The sequence below is a fragment of the Rhinoderma darwinii genome, chromosome 2 (genome assembly GCF_050947455.1).
Source record: "Rhinoderma darwinii isolate aRhiDar2 chromosome 2, aRhiDar2.hap1, whole genome shotgun sequence".
NCBI classification, from domain to species: domain Eukaryota; kingdom Metazoa; phylum Chordata; class Amphibia; order Anura; family Rhinodermatidae; genus Rhinoderma; species Rhinoderma darwinii.
In genome coordinates, this window is record NC_134688.1 from 114,303,070 (window position 1) to 114,319,530 (window position 16,461).

The 16,461-nt window shown below is 45.6% G+C and overlaps 1 protein-coding gene across 3 annotated transcripts in view; it reads right to left on the reverse strand.

Annotated features, from left to right (window-relative positions):
- Positions 1-228: 228 nt before the first annotated feature.
- The window catches only part of KCNH3 (potassium voltage-gated channel subfamily H member 3), a 97,391-nt gene continuing 81,158 nt past the window's right edge, over positions 229-16,461 (reverse strand). For all 3 annotated transcript variants that reach the window (XM_075852166.1, XM_075852167.1, XM_075852165.1), the window contains exons 14-16: positions 3,791-3,876; positions 1,646-1,707; positions 229-1,505 (exon numbers count right to left, since the gene is read on the reverse strand). In XM_075852166.1, the coding sequence (XP_075708281.1) occupies positions 1,044-1,505; positions 1,646-1,707; positions 3,791-3,876 (610 nt within the window). In that variant the 3' untranslated portion in view covers positions 229-1,043. The remainder of the gene's footprint in view (positions 1,506-1,645; positions 1,708-3,790; positions 3,877-16,461) is intronic.

Below are 16,461 nucleotides of genomic sequence, written 5' to 3' on the forward strand. Positions count from 1 at the left end.
AAACCACTTAAATGCGGCGACGGCAATCCGTCGCCGCACTTAAGGGGTTAACTGCCGAAAGCAGCGGCGATGGTCCGCTGTCCGGCGAGACTGATGTCTCAGCTGTCAGCGCGCGTCTGTCACTCTGTGTTTACACAGAGTGACAGTTTGAAATGCGGACGAAAATGCACGTCCTGGTGCGGGAACTAGCAGCCGACCAGGACGTGCATTTTCGTCCTTGGTCGTGAAAGGGTTAAGGGAAACATGTAAATGTCTTAGAATGGACTAGTCAAAGCCCTGACCAATCTAATTGAGAATCTGTGGCATGACGTGTAGACTGCTGTACGCCAACACAACCCATCTAATTTGGAGTTGGAGCTGTTTTGCCTGGAAGAATGGGCAAAAATCCCAATATGTAGATGTCGTAAGCCAATAAAGACACAACCCAAGAGACTTGTATCTGTAATTATAGCAAAAGGCTCCACATATTGACTTTCAGGGAGTGAATACTTATGCACATTACAGTTCTGATTTTTTACTTTATTATTGCTGGTGTCACAGAAAAAAATATTTTGCACCTTCAAAGTGGTAGACAAGTTGCGTACATCAAATGGTACCATTTTAATTCCAGTTTGTAATGCAATAAAACGGGAAAAACGTTAAGGGGGTGAATACTTTCACAAGGCACTTTACATAGACAAGAGAATTGTTGTTTCTCGAAGAATGTTTTTCTAATCTTATACAACCCCTTCAATAAATTAACACCATGACCTGAAATAAGAAAACAATCATTCATTTAAAGTTGTAAATAACAATTTTTTGTTTTTCTACCTGGAAAAGTATTAGTACATTTTTGTTCAAAGTTTTGGTTCATGTATAAATGACAATGAGACAGGATTATACCTGAGCTGCAGCGCTACATAGTACAAACAATTCTTCATTCTCCTTTTCTTTAGCAGAACGTTAAACCGTTCACGTGAAGATTTCTTGAAAGCTTCTCTTGCAAACCTTGACATATTGCGCAACCTTGTTTCTTACTATCCTAATACTGTTCCGCTTCATCCTCACACTCCTGTTCCTTCTTCCCTGGACCAGCTTTCTGGATCTGAGTTGCTGTCTCTTTGTGGAAGAATAAAGTGCATTTCTACAGAATGAGTGTCAGTAGCGGTATGCGGCTCCCCCATTGCGCCTGGCTGGTTGAGGTCTCTTTGTTCATATCCTGTGCAGTGTAGCCACATTGGGGTAGGGGGAGCCCAAAGCCAGGATAAATGTCCCTCTGAGCAAGCTGGGGAAGCACTGCGGATGTAGCAGACCTGAGCAGGATTTTCTACTCGAGCAGGATGAAAAAGTGAAGGACACGCACTTGTTGAATCCCCTTGTGAATGTACTCCTCCTCCACAGTGTGTATAGTAATCTCCATGGCGGCAGGATGATGAACCGCATGACATTAGGGATACGTGAACCGCATGACGGAGGGACTGAAGGCCTTCTCTAAGCTCCTGCACTTGGCACGAGAGATCGGATACCTGTGGGGGGAAAGAGCATTTATAATGCAGTTCTTATGCCATTTTTCTCTAAAAATGAGCCAGATCAATGGCAACGGTCTTCCTAGCAATAGTTGTAATATCTATTACCAGGAAATACAGCCAATGCACCAGTCACTCACCGCTTGACTGAGACGATCCATACTTTCAGTAGCTCTTGGTTCTGATGTTAACAATAAATGATCTGTAAATAGAAGTTGGAAAGTCCCAATGTTATATTTACGTGTGAGATACCAGATCCTGCACCCTCAGTTAAACAGGTCAACAGCATCTGAAACCCTTCCATGCCCCCAGGCGTCCAGAGTAGTTTAAAATATTTCAACTGTCATCTTCCAAGAAATTTGGGTTTTATGTGCATCTACGTTTCTCTCTGAACATCCTAGAGATATTGTATGAGCCCTCACAGCACTGTCATACCTCCCAACTTTTGAATTCAGAAAAGAGGGACATTTTTAAGCCACGCCCAATATCCCACATAAACACATCAAATCACGGCCAGATCCTTCTGCAAATAACGCGCGCACATTCTCACTGCGGATCTCTAGACTGTCTGGATATCACAGATATTATATTTCAGGTTATGTCGTCTTTATGTTACTTTTCCTATCTTGGGTATAACATTTGCTCATCACGGCAGCAGCTGCAGGACAAACCAAAAGGCTGAGAACAATGAAAGTCAAGAGGGAGACCCTGTGGTTGATGACTTTTCAATTGACAGGTACCAGAGTTACATGATGGGGATTTTTTTTCAGTTGTGTAACTCTGCTACCGGTCAATGGAAAAATCATCCACCAGAGCCCCCTTGTAGATTGCTCCACACACAGCCCCCCTGTAGATAGCTCCACACACAGCCCCCCTGTAGATAGCTCCAGATACAGCCCCCCTGTAGATAGCTCCACACACAGCCCCCTGTAGATAGCTCCACACACAGCCCCCTGTAGATCGCTCCAAATACAGCCCCCCTGTAGATTGATTCACACACAGCCCCCCTGTACATAGCGCCACACACAGCCCCCCTGTAGATAGCTCCAGATACAGCCCCCTGTAGATAGCTCCACACACAGCTCCCCTGTAGACTGCTCCACACACAGCCCCCCTGTACATAGCGCCAGACACAGCCCCCCTGTACATAGTGCCAGACACAGCCCCCCTGTAGATAGCTCCACACACAGCCCCCCTGTAGATAGCTCCACACACAGCCCACCCTGTAGATAGCTCCACACACAGCCCCCCTGTAGATAGCTCCACACACAGCCCCCCCTGTAGATAGCTATACACACAGCCCCCCTGTAGATAGCGCCACACACAGCTCCCCCTGTAGATAGCACCACACACAGCTCCCCCTGTAGATAGCGCCACACACAGCCCCCCCTGTAGATAGCGCCACACACAGCCCCCCCCTGTAGATAGCTCCACACACTGCACCCCTGTACATAGCTCCACACACAGACCCCCTGTAGATAGCGCCACACACAGCCCCCACTGTAGTTAGCGCCAGACACAGCCCCCCTGTAGATAGCGCCACACAGCCCCCCTGTACATAGCCCCACACACAGCCCCCCTGTAGATAGCGCCACACAGCCCCCCTGTAGGTAGCGCAGCACAACCCCCTTATACTTTGTGGCACAATGCCGCCAGAGCGGTAGAGGTAGCCTACTGCTGCCACTCTCCGCTCTGCTTTGACGTCATTCACCGTCAGAAGAAGGCAGGAGTCTTGCAGCGGCGTTCGCACTGGTGTCGATGCCGGCCCCCGGGAGTGGACCAGTCACCTGACCTGTCACCTGACCGGTGAGGTCAGATGACCGGTCAGGTGACTGGACTGGTCTACTCGCATGTCGGCATCAATCCCACTGAGGGCACCGCCGTAAGACTCCTGCCTTCTGATCTCTGCTGCAGTCGTCTGGCATGCAGGGCGCCTGTCAGAAGCGATCAGCTGCTTTGATACAGCTGCAGCGCCCAGCGGGACATTTTGCAGACCGCCCGGGGCGGCGGGACACCGGTAAGAAACCGGGACTGTCCCGCCGGATCCGGGACGGTTGGGAGGTATGGCACTGTTGTTCTGAAAGCTTCAGCTAAGTTTACATTGGGTGTTGGTTCATTCTCTGATATATAAGGCCCATTGTGTCACAAATATTCTGACTCTCCTGGTGAAATAGTGGCCTTGTTACGATATCCTTCTAATCCATGCTGGTTTCTATCCTTGTCTTCATAGTTACATTACATGGGACTAGCAGGTTAACCTATTCCATGCTGCTCGTGTGTCTTACCTGGAGAATTTTGAAGGTTACTACAGTTTGAAAATGTGAATTTCTGCTGGATTAACCCTGTTGTTCCTTCTTTCCCATCCACAACCCTGTAGAAATATCAAATACTGGTAAGCAGGTGGTTCACCAAGCAACATATGTCCATACTTAATACACTGCTTACAAAAGTTTATATGGTGTAAAGGATTCATTTCTAAATACTTAAAGAAAATTCCCAAAGCAAACACATTTTCATCATAGCCACCCCCAAACTCTGTAAATTTGTTATATATATTTTGCTTCCTTTCTGTCATCATCTGGTCAGGGGCCATCTTGTTTTTCTAGTCTGATGGAGGAAGTTTGTGGTACCAATCCCATAAAGCCTCTTCATTACATCACATGAGTGAGATTATCTTTCCTTTAGGCCTTATTCAGACAAGCGTGTCAGTTTTGTGTCCACAAAAAAGTGGAGCGTATTTCATGCATTTCAGTTCCGTGTGGTATTAGTGTGCTTTCCGTGTTCCTGTTTTGTTTTTTTCTCATCATTTCTTTAGCAACTGATGCGTGAAAAACACGGGCAGCACACAGATGTCGTCCGTGTGTTTCACGCACCCATTGACTTAAATGGGTGACGTGGTCCGCAAAAACTTACCAAAATAGGACATGCAGTAAGTTTCAGGCAATGGATAGAAGATGCATGAAAAACCACGGACGTGTGGATAGCCCCATTGAATTGCATAGGTCCGTGTGCTGTCCAGGATTTTTTAACGGACAGCACACGGACGTGAAATACACTCGACTGAATAAGCCCTTAATCTTATCCTTTATGAGATAAGATTATAGTAAAAAGTAGTGGCCAAAATTGTGGGAACCTTTTGAAACAAAAGGGCATTTTTTACATTTGATGGCTCATAATAGTAGTTGTTTTTGTAATAATACCATAAAATATATCATTGGAAAAATAATTGAATGTAGAATGTAATGTAGGGACAGTAGATGGCTTTAAAAAAGGTTTAGATAATTTCCTAGAACAAAAAAATATTAGCTCCTATGTGTAGAAATTTTTTACTTCCCCTTTCCCATTCCTTGGTTGAACTTGATGGACATGTGTCTTTTTTCAACCGTACAAACTATGTAACTATGTAACACATTTTATTCAATTATCTGAAGTTTATCCAACGTTATAGCTAAATAACCAGAAAAAGAAAGCACAACATTTTTAGGTTGATATGAACCGACTAAACAAACAGACTGGTAAAGACAGGAGAAGGTGCAGAACAGCAGGTGGTGATAGAAGAATTAAAAGACTGTGTCTAGATAACAGCAGAAAATCATCTGTGTCTATACAAAGTCAACTATATCAATGTGGTTTGAATTGAGTGCAAAGACTGTTTGGCTCAGACTGAAAGAATTTGGTCTAAATGCGAGAATTCCATGAAAAAAGCAATTTTTATTGCTCATAGATGGAATAGATTACAGTAGACTAAAACCCATGTTAACTGGACAGAGGAACAATGGGACAGAATCTTCTGGAGTGATGAGACCAGAATCTTCCTATTCGAGGGGATGATTGGCATCCGGATTGCATTACAACTACCATGAAGCACCCAGTTAGTGTTAGGCTGGGTTCACACTACCTATTTTCAGAAGTATTGGAGGCGTTTTACGCCTCGAATTACATCTGCAAAAACGCCTCCAATACGTCGGCAAACATCTGCCCATTACTTTCAATGGGTCTTACGATGTACTGTGCCGACGACCTGTCATTTTACGCGTCGCTGTCAAAAGACGGCTCGTAAAATAACATCCTCATCAAAGAAGTGCAGGACACTTTTTGGAGCCGTTTTCTCATAGACTTCAATGAAAACCGCTCCAAAAACGGCCACGAAAAACGCGAGTTGCTCAAAAAACGTCTGAAAATCAGGGGCTGTTTTCCCTTGAAAACAGCTCCGTATTTTCAGACGTTTTTTGTTAAGCGTGTGAACATACCCTTATTATCTCGGGATGTATGACAGCAAAAGGTGTGGGTAAAATTAGTGTGATTAATGGGACTGTAAGGGCATGTTCACACGCTTAACAAAAAACGTCTGAAAATACAGAGCTGTTTTCGAGGGAAAACAGCTCCTGATTTTCAGACGTTTTTTTGTGCCACTCGCGATTTTTGCAGCGTTTTTCGCAGCGTTTGTTACGCCCATTTTTTAAGCTTTTTTTAATAGAGTCTATGGAAAACGGCTCCAAAAACGTCCAAAGAAGTGTCCTGCATTTCTTTTTCGCGGCCATTTTTTACGCGTCACACGCTGCGAAAAACGCTCCGTCGGAACAGAACGCCGTTTTCCCATTGAAATCAATGGGCAGATGTTTGGAGGCATTCTGCTTCGGGCAGAACGTTTTTCGAGCGTTTACGGCCGTGTGAACATACCCTAAATGTCAAAAAAGACATAAATGAAATACTTCAGCCCAAAATAAAGCCTTCTGCACGTGACCTTTTTTAAGATAATGAAGTCTTTATACTTCAAAAGTCATGTTTATACTCCATGTCATGTTGCTGCTGTGTGCAAAAAGTAGTTTCAGGATAAAACACAATTAATAGAAGCAATATTACAATCCCCAAAAAATGTTGCATTATATTCGACATAATTCACTGTATTTAAATGATGTATATTGTGCTCCCACAAATATGAAAAATTGTAAATTCTCTGAAGTGATAAATGAGTAAAATATATAACTTTTATTTCATAGCTATCTAAAAACAGGGGTACAATCACCACTGTGAAAAGCCCAACCGTGTATTTTAAAAACGTATTAAACAAATACTCCAAGTCCTAATTCGTTTGCGAACCCTCTATGACTGGGTATATAACAGAGATATCAAATATGGAATCAGCGTTTAAACATTGGTGAAACAGTGGTTTAGGCCCTAGAACACACCAGGAGCCTGCAGTTAGCCACACCTAAATCTCCTGATGTTAAGGATACACAACAATACCACTGCCCTCTACGCAAAATTCCCTCACTTAACCCGACCCTACGCGTTTCAATACTTATCATCAGGGGTCTGTAGCTTGGTCAGTCTGGCCAGGATGCCAGCGATATTTCTTCAGCAGCAGATATTCTACTGCACAACACGGAAGCATGCACGCATAGATGTCAGCGGCATGCTTCACTACGGGACTCTGAGTCACTATGAACTGAATACTCCTCCCCCTGGCTTCGGCGGCATACTACGAACCAGCCAATCATACTCGCCCACCACATCCGTGACGCTTAACCACGTGACTCCCGGCTGTCAGCTGACATAACCGGAAGCAACATCGCAAGCACCACAGAACGTGCAGACTCGATGGGAGGCTGTAGAAGTATCTCCTTGCTGCACAGAGCCTCATAGTATTCAAGGATGGAGTATATCAATGTTGAGTTGGATACATATTGCGGATCAGCTCAAGACCGCAATTGGAATACCACGATAGGAGCACCTACCCTGAAAATACATATTGTATGAATGGAACAACGATGTTAATGTCAACCACACTTTGGACATTTGAAAACCTCCTGGACTGAATTACCATGCCTGTCACTATTGAATGGTACACTGCAAGTAACTATGTTTAGACCAAGATTGAATTGCCGTACCCCTACCTAGAGGACCGACAGATCTGTAACTTTAACTTGATTATATATTTAAATAAAACAGGTATAATTTGTTTGCTCGTTTAAACCTTCAGGCTGTACACAAGCCAGTCTGTAAATCCATTGGGCCTCTTTGCGCAGAATGAGGTTATCCCAATCCGCTCCCAGTTTAGGAGGACGTACCAGTTCAATAGCCTGAAGTTTCAAACATTCTGCCCTGCCTTGATGTTTTGCTTCTACATGTTTTGAAATGGACGTATCTCTCAAATTTGTGACATCTCCAACATGTTCCCTAATCCGGCGCCGAAACTGCCGCACCGTTTTGCCCACATAATTCAGTGGGCATGGACATGTAATTAAATAGACCACACCAGCCGTTTTGCAGTTTACAAAATCTCGAATGTCATACTCAATCTGGGTGGTGACACTTTTGAATTTTTTCCCACTTTGAATAAAGTCACAGGCTCTACAACTACCGCATCTATGTGTGCCCGGTATCTGCCTATCGAACCAAGTGCCTTTTTGTATTATGGGGTCAAAACAGCTTTGCATCACCCTATCCCTAATGTTTTTTCCTCTACGGAACGTAACTGAAGGCCATTGTGTTATCAGATCCGCCAGGTCCGCGTCGGCACCTAGGATACGCCAGTACCTTTTGAGTATTACCATGATCTCAGATTGTTTGGAGTCAAAAGTACCAATGAGCCTCGTGACCCTTTCCTCTTTCCGTTGTCTAGGGACTAAGAGACTCTGCCTATCTGCATCCCTCGCTCCCTCATAGGCCTTTCTAATTACCCCTTTAGGGAAGCCTCTCTCCTTCAATCTGTTTGTGAGGTCATGTGCCTGTACCTCGAAATCATCCATCGAACTACAATTCCGGCGTACCCTCATAAATTGGCCTCTGGGGATCCCTCGTTTGAGGGGATAAGGGTGACAAGTGTTCCATTGAAGGAAGCTATTGGTTGCTGTCTCCTTACGGTGTACTTTTGTACGTATTGCGCCTTCCTTAGTTTTGATTATCTTAAGATCTAAAAAAGATAATTCCTGATCACTGATTTCACATGTGAACCTGAGCCCTAGATCGTTTACATTAAGGGCTGCCACAAAGTTATTGAATTCCTCCACTGTGGAATTCCAAAGCAACAATACGTCATCAATATATCTAATCCAGATACCTATTGATGAAGTCCATTTAGCAAATTTATCCCCAAAGACCACTGTCTCTTCCCACCAGCCGAGAAACAAATTTGCATAAGTGGGAGCAGTGGGACTCCCCATTGCTGTACCACGTTGCTGATGAAAAATGCGGTCTTCAAAGATAAATACATTCCTTTCTAACACAAAGTGTAGTAATTGCAAAACAAGCTGGTTATGAGCCACATATTGAGTGCCTCTAGATTTTAAAAAATAGTCCACTGCTTCACAGCCAAGCCTATGTGGAATGGAGGAATATAAAGCCTCTACATCCAAACTGGCCAGAAATGTATTTTGTTCCAATGTGATACCCTCAATTTGTTTTAAAACATCCATGGTATCACGTACATATGATGTGAGACCTAGTACAAACGGACGCAGCACCTGGTCTATATATGTACTAACATTCTGGGTTAGATTGTTAATACCTGATACAATGGGTCTACCACGTAGGGGAGGATACCCTTTGTGGATTTTCGGCAGGCTATAAAAGCATGCCATAATAGGAAATTGTGGAAATAGAAAGTTGAATTCACTAGCACTGATCAGGGACCTGCTCTTTGCATCCCGTAGGATACCTAAAAGCTCCTTCTTGAACACTGCTGTGGGGTTATCTTTTAGAATGGTATAACAGTCAGGATTGAGCAAAATGTCCTCACACATTTTCTTATAGTCTTCTCGACTCATAACCACAATGTTCCCACCTTTATCAAATGCTTTTAGAATGATGTTACGTCTTTTTTCCAAAGTGGTAAGAGCTACACGTTCAGACCAAGACAGATTGTTATCAATGCCCCTCATATCCTGACTCAAAGCTTTGATCTCTTCACCCACCAGATCTACAAACAGATCTACGTTGGTAAAATCTCCCACTGGCGGCAACTTTCTACTTCTAGTGTAATGGTGGGGGGGGGTAGGGAAACGGACAGGTGAGCCCTAATCTACCCGCCACTCTGTCCCTGCCTACTTGCAACGACCCGCCCTAGGCGACGGGGTACAACTGGGCGGCGGTCCCTGCGCTCAGTAAGTGCATGACAAACACGACAAACAAACAAGGGGATACAAGCAAGGGAAATGGGCAGTTGCTCGCGGAAACACCGTGAGCAACAGAGTAGTGAACGAGCCGAGTCAAGCCAGGAGAGTGCGAGGTACAAAGCGAAAAGCAGAAGAGTAGTCGGTAAGCCGGGGTCTGTATGGAGCAGGATCAAAAAGTAGCAGGAGCTGTAGCTGGGCCAGGAAACCTCAAGGAAAGAATTCACAAGCACAGATGGACAGGAAGAGCAGGCTTAAATAGACCGAGGGCGGGAGCTAGCTGAGTCTGGCCAGGTTGCGATAGGCTCTCCCACTCCTAAGCCTGCCAGCCTGAGTGGAGGAAGCTGGTGTCTGTCTCAGGGATGTACACTCAGGTGTTGACTGATTAATTCTGGGAATTAACCCCGAAGCAGTGCCTGGCAGATCCTTTACAGTACCCCCCCTTTTATGAGGGGCCACCGGACCCTTTCTAAGTGGACCTGGCTTACTGGGGAAACGCAGGTGGAACCTCCTGACCAATACCCCAGCGTGAACATCCCGGGCGGGTACCCAAGTCCTCTCCTCGGGCCCGTATCCTCTCCAATGGACCAGGTACTGGAGGGAGCCTTGGACCATCTTGCTGTCCACGATCCTGGCCACCTCAAATTCCACCCCCTCAGGGGTGAGGACGGGAACAGGAGGTTTCCTCGAGGGGGCCAAGGACGGGGAGCAGCGTTTCAGGAGGGAGGCATGAAACACGTTGTGTATACGAAAAGACGGGGGTAACTCCAGCCGGAAAGAGACAGGACTGAGGACCTCAATGACCTTATACGGCCCAATAAACCGGGGAGCAAACTTTTTGGACGGAACCTTGAGACGCAAGTTCCTGGATGACAACCACACCAGATCCCCGACCACAAACAGGGGGTTAGCAGAACGTCTTCTATCGGCCTGAGCCTTCTGTATGCTCTGGGACGCCTCTAGGTTCTTCTGAACCTGGGCCCAGACTGCGCACAGATCCCGATGAACGACCTCCACCTCGGGATTGTTGGAACAACCAGGTGAAACGGAGGAGAACCGTGGATTAAACCCAAAATTACAGAAAAAGGGAGAGACCCCTGACGAGTTACTGACCCGGTTATTAAGGGAAAATTCGGCGAGGGGAATGAAAGAAACCCAATCAAATTGACAGTCAGAGACAAAACATCTTAAGTATTGTTCTAGAGACTGATTAGTCCTCTCCGTTTGGCCATTGGTTTCAGGATGGAAAGCAGAGGAGAAGGACAGATCAATCCCCAACTTATTACAGAAGGCTCTCCAAAACAATGAAACAAATTGTACCCCCCTGTCAGAAACAATATTGACGGGGACCCCATGGAGACGCAGGATGTGTTTGATAAACAAGGTAGCCAACGTCTTGGCGTTGGGTAGTTTCTTGAGGGGCACAAAGTGGCACATTTTACTGAAGCGGTCTACCACCACCCACACCACCGACTTGCCTTGGGATGGAGGCAAATCGGTGATAAAATCCATGGAGATATGTGTCCAAGGTCTCTGGGGAATGGGCAACGAACGCAGTAAGCCCGCTGGTCGGGACCTGGGAGTCTTGGACCTGGCACAAACCTCACAGGCGGCGACGTAGGCCTTAACGTCTTTAGGCAAACCAGGCCACCAATAATTTCTGGTAATGAGGTGTTTGGTACCCAGGATGCCTGGATGGCCAGATAGTGCGGAGTCGTGATTTTCCCTAAGTACCCTTAGCCGGAATTGCAGGGGAACAAACAGCTTGTTCTCAGGAAGGTTCCCAGGAGCTGAACCTTGATCAGCAGCAATTTCAGAGACTAAATCGGACTCGATAGAGGAAATGACTATACCTGGAGGCAAAATACAAACAGGATCTTCCTCCGAAGGAGGGCTGGCCATGAAGCTACGCGACAGTGCATCCGCCTTAATATTTTTAGACCCGGCCCTATAGGTAACCAAAAAATTGAATCTGGTAAAAAACAACGCCCATCGAGCTTGTCTCGGGTTTAGCCTCCGGGCAGATTCTAGGAAAACCAGATTCTTGTGGTCGGTAAGGACCGTTACCTGGTGCCTAGCCCCCTCCAGGAAGTGGCGCCACTCTTCAAATGCCCATTTAATGGCTAAAAGTTCGCGGTTGCCAATATCATAGTTACACTCCGTGGGCGAAAACTTCCTAGAAAAGTAAGCACAGGGGCGGAGATGGGTGAGGGAGCTGGTACCCTGGGACAAGACGGCCCCCACTCCCACCTCGGACGCGTCAACCTCCACAATAAATGGCTCCCTTTGGTTGGGCTGAACCAGCACCGGGGCCGAGATAAAGCACTTCTTGAGGGTCTCAAAAGCCTGGACGGCCTCAGGGGGCCAATGGAGGACATCAGCACCCTTGCGAGTGAGGTCCGTAAGAGGCTTAGCGACGACCGAGAAGTTAGCAATAAATCTCCTGTAATAGTTAGCGAACCCCAAAAAACACTGTAGCGCTTTCAGGGAGGCAGGTTGGACCCATTCAGCCACAGCCTGAACCTTGGCAGGGTCCATGCGGAATTCATGAGGAGTGAGGCTTTAAGCGAAAGTAAAGCCTACAACTCTCCCGAAAGGAGAGAAAAGCCCTCCGGTCACCTGAGAACCGGTCGGGCAACTTGAGGTGGGGTTCAAGGGGTGCGGTGAGGGGAACTACCAAGGTAGCATCAGGCTGGTTGACCCTCTGAGCCAGGGCCTGGACCTGTAGGGAGAGACCCTGCATTTGCTGAGCCAGGGTTTCACGGGGTTCCATAATGGTGTCAGGGACCAGGGTAGACTAGGTATAGGGCTTGTGAATTTGTAATGGTGGGGGGGGGTAGGGAAACGGACAGGTGAGCCCTAATCTACCCGCCACTCTGTCCCTGCCTACTTGCAACGACCCGCCCTAGGCGACGGGGTACAACTGGGCGGCGGTCCCTGCGCTCAGTAAGTGCATGACAAACACGACAAACAAACAAGGGGATACAAGCAAGGGAAATGGGCAGTTGCTCGCGGAAACACCGTGAGCAACAGAGTAGTGAACGAGCCGAGTCAAGCCAGGAGAGTGCGAGGTACAAAGCGAAAAGCAGAAGAGTAGTCGGTAAGCCGGGGTCTGTATGGAGCAGGATCAAAAAGTAGCAGGAGCTGTAGCTGGGCCAGGAAACCTCAAGGAAAGAATTCACAAGCACAGATGGACAGGAAGAGCAGGCTTAAATAGACCGAGGGCGGGAGCTAGCTGAGTCTGGCCAGGTTGCGATAGGCTCTCCCACTCCTAAGCCTGCCAGCCTGAGTGGAGGAAGCTGGTGTCTGTCTCAGGGATGTACACTCAGGTGTTGACTGATTAATTCTGGGAATTAACCCCGAAGCAGTGCCTGGCAGATCCTTTACATCTAGTTTTCAAATTAGTAAAAGGACCCAGTCCTGGAGCTCTACTCGATTCCTCAAGTAACCCTTCCAAGGCTTCCAAGCCTTCCAAATCAGATTCCTCTAAACCCATTTCCAGACATTTTTTCCTGTTATGATGTTTAAAAAACTTAATCCATTTTAATTTACGAGCAAACAAATTCAAATCCTTGATCCAGGTGAATGAATCAAATTTCACTGTGGGGACAAATGAAAGTCCCTTCTCTAAGAGCATGATCTCAGATGGACTCAAATTGTATTCAGATAAATTAATTATTTGTAACTTATCTGTTCCTATTCCCTTTATAAATACTTTTGTCCCCTCAGCATGTAGCGGGAAATGGGGGGATTGTTGGATAAAAAATTATTACTGCCACTGTTGGAAGAAGCTCTAGCCCGGCCTCTATTCCTACCTCTGGCACCTCCCCTATATTTTTGTCTACCACCACCAGTCCCAAATAATGGGCCTACTCTTTCAGAGTCTGTTGTTTCACTCTCAGATGTAGAAGGGTCAGATTCTCTTTGACCCCTATTTAACTGCTGATGCTGTTGTTGCTGATTAACAAAATCATAAGCTTTTTTCTCCCTGAATTCCTGCAGATCTCTCTGGAACTGGAAGTGCTTACGCTCTTTTAAATGACTAGTAAACCTCTCTAGGGATTGTTGCAAGGCTTTGTCTTTTTTGTCAAAACCTGGGGTATCAACCAGAGTCTTGACTATCTCAATCTCTTTTTTCAATTCAACACTGATTTGATCAAACTGGATAATCTCTTCCTCTACCAAAATTTGCATTAATCTCAGTGAACTCCCTGTGATCTCCTGCTCCCACCTTTCTTTTATATTAGGTGTCTTTAATCTGGGGGCTGGAGCAATAGGGACTCTCAGGCATCTAGGCACTATTTTATTCTTGAGATAGTTTTCTAGACTCTGAATTTCCCACCAGCTTCTTGTATAATCCTTATGTAATCTGGTAAGGTTTTTAAAAGTGGATTTAAGGGACGCACCCTGCGTTGTATATTCAAGTTCACACTCAGAGAAGACACTTTTTGCTTCACTCATCCATCCTTCTGTATTTAGATCAGAGAGTGCAAAGGCTGCCATACCCAGATAAAGAATAATATATAATGAACTGTACTAATTCGTAATAATTCACTGTATTTAAATGATGTATATTGTGCTCCCACAAATATGAAAAATTGTAAATTCACTGAAGTGATAAATGAGTAAAATATATAACTTTTATTTCATAGCTATCTAAAAACAGGGGTACAATCACCACTGTGAAAAGCCCAACCGTGTATTTTAAAAACGTATTAAACAAATACTCCAAGTCCTAATTCGTTTGCGAACCCTCTATGACTGGCTATATAACAGAGATATCAAATATGGTATCAGCGTTTAAACATTGGTGAAACAGTGGTTTAGGCACTAGAACACACCAGGAGCCTGCAGTTAGCCGCACCTAAATCTCCTGATGTTAAGGATACACAACAATACCACTGCCCTCTACGCAAAATTCCCTCACTTAACCCGACCCTACGCGTTTCAATACTTATCATCAGGGGTCTGTAGCTTGGTCAGTCTGGCCAGGATGCCAGCAATATTTCTTCAGCAGCAGATATTCTACTGCACAACATGGAAGCATGCACGCATAGATGTCAGCGGCATGCTTCACTACGGGACTCTGAGTCACTATGAACTGAATACTCCTCCCCCTGGCTTCGGCAGCATACTACGAACCAGCCAATCATACTCGCCCACCACATCCGTGACGCTTAACCACTCCCGGCCGTCAGCTGACATACCCGGAAGCAACATCGCAAGCACCACAGAACGTGCAGACTCGATGGGAGGCTGTAGAAGTATCTCCTTGCTGCACAGAGCCTCATAGTATTCAAGGATGGAGTATATCAATGTTGAGTTGGATACATATTGCGGATCAGCTCAAGACCGCAATTGGAATACCACGATAGGAGCACCTACCCTGAAAATACATATTGTATGAATGGAACAACGATGTTAATGTCAACCACACTTTGGACATTTGAAAACCTCCTGGACTGAATTACCATGCCTGTCACTATTGAATGGTACACTGCAAGTAACTATGTTTAGACCAAGATTGAATTGCCGTACCCCTACCTAGAGGACCGACAGATCTGTATCTTTAACTTGATTATATATTTAAATAAAACAGGTATAATTTGTTTGCTCGTTTAAACCTTCAGGCTGTACACAAGCCAGTCTGTAAATCCATTGGGCCTCTTTGCGCAGAATGAGGTTATCCCAATCCCCTCCCCGTTTAGGAGGACGTACCAGTTTATATTCGACATAAAATTATTTTTGCGATATATAATTTTTTAAAAAACACAACAAAAAACTGGTGTTCTGAACAATTAAACATCAAAAATACACTTTTTCAAAAGGTTTCCACAATTTTCATTATAAGGCCTTATTCACACGAACGTGTTATACGTCCGTGCTACGCGCTTGGAAATTACGCACGTCGCACGGACCTATTTTAGTGAATGGGGCTGTTCAGACTGTCCCTGAATTGCACGCAGCGTATGTCCGCTGCGTGAAACGCACGACATGTCCTATATTTTCCCGTGTTTCGCGCAGCACGCACTCATTGAAGTCAATGGGTGAGTGCAAATCGCGCTCGGCACACGGAAGCACTTCCGGGTGACGCGCGTGATTTGCGCAACAGTAGTAAAATAAATGAATGAAAATCGAAAAGCACCTCGTGCTTTTCTGTTTGTAAACATAAAAACAGAGTGTCATAATGATGCCGGCTGCGCGAAAATCACGCAGCCGCGCACCATATGTTGATGACACACGAACCTTTTGCGCGCACAAAACGCAGCGTTTTTTGCGCGCGCAAAACGGACACGTCAGTGTGAATAAGGCCTAACTGACAGAAATTAGTCTAATCATCAGCAGTAACTGATAGGAGTTTGGATTCTCCCCTGTGGAGAAGCTTTGTAGATGTGAGGGAGAGGCTAAAGTGCTCGTGTGCCTGTATGAGTGGCACAGGTTTATTACCTTAGACCCACAGAGAGAAATTTTGTCACCAAAGACTGTCTTAGCCTGTTCAGTGGTCCGTTTCCTTTCCTCCTAAACCAGATAATATTTGTTTTTAATTTAGAAACTTTTTATTCACGTATTTAACCCTTTCCCAACATTTACCGTATGGATACGTCATGGAAAGCGAGTGCTTCCCGCATTTTGTCGTATACATACGACAAATGGCGGACACCAGCTCAAAAGCTGAGTCGGTGCCACCATCGCCGGATGTCAGCGCTATCTTAGCTGACATCCGGCTGTAATGGCGGGGACCGAAATTAGCTTAGATCCCCGCCATTAACCCCTTAAATGCAGCGCTCAAACGCGATCACTGCATTTAAGCTGTTTGCAGCTCATCGGAAACCTAGCAATGA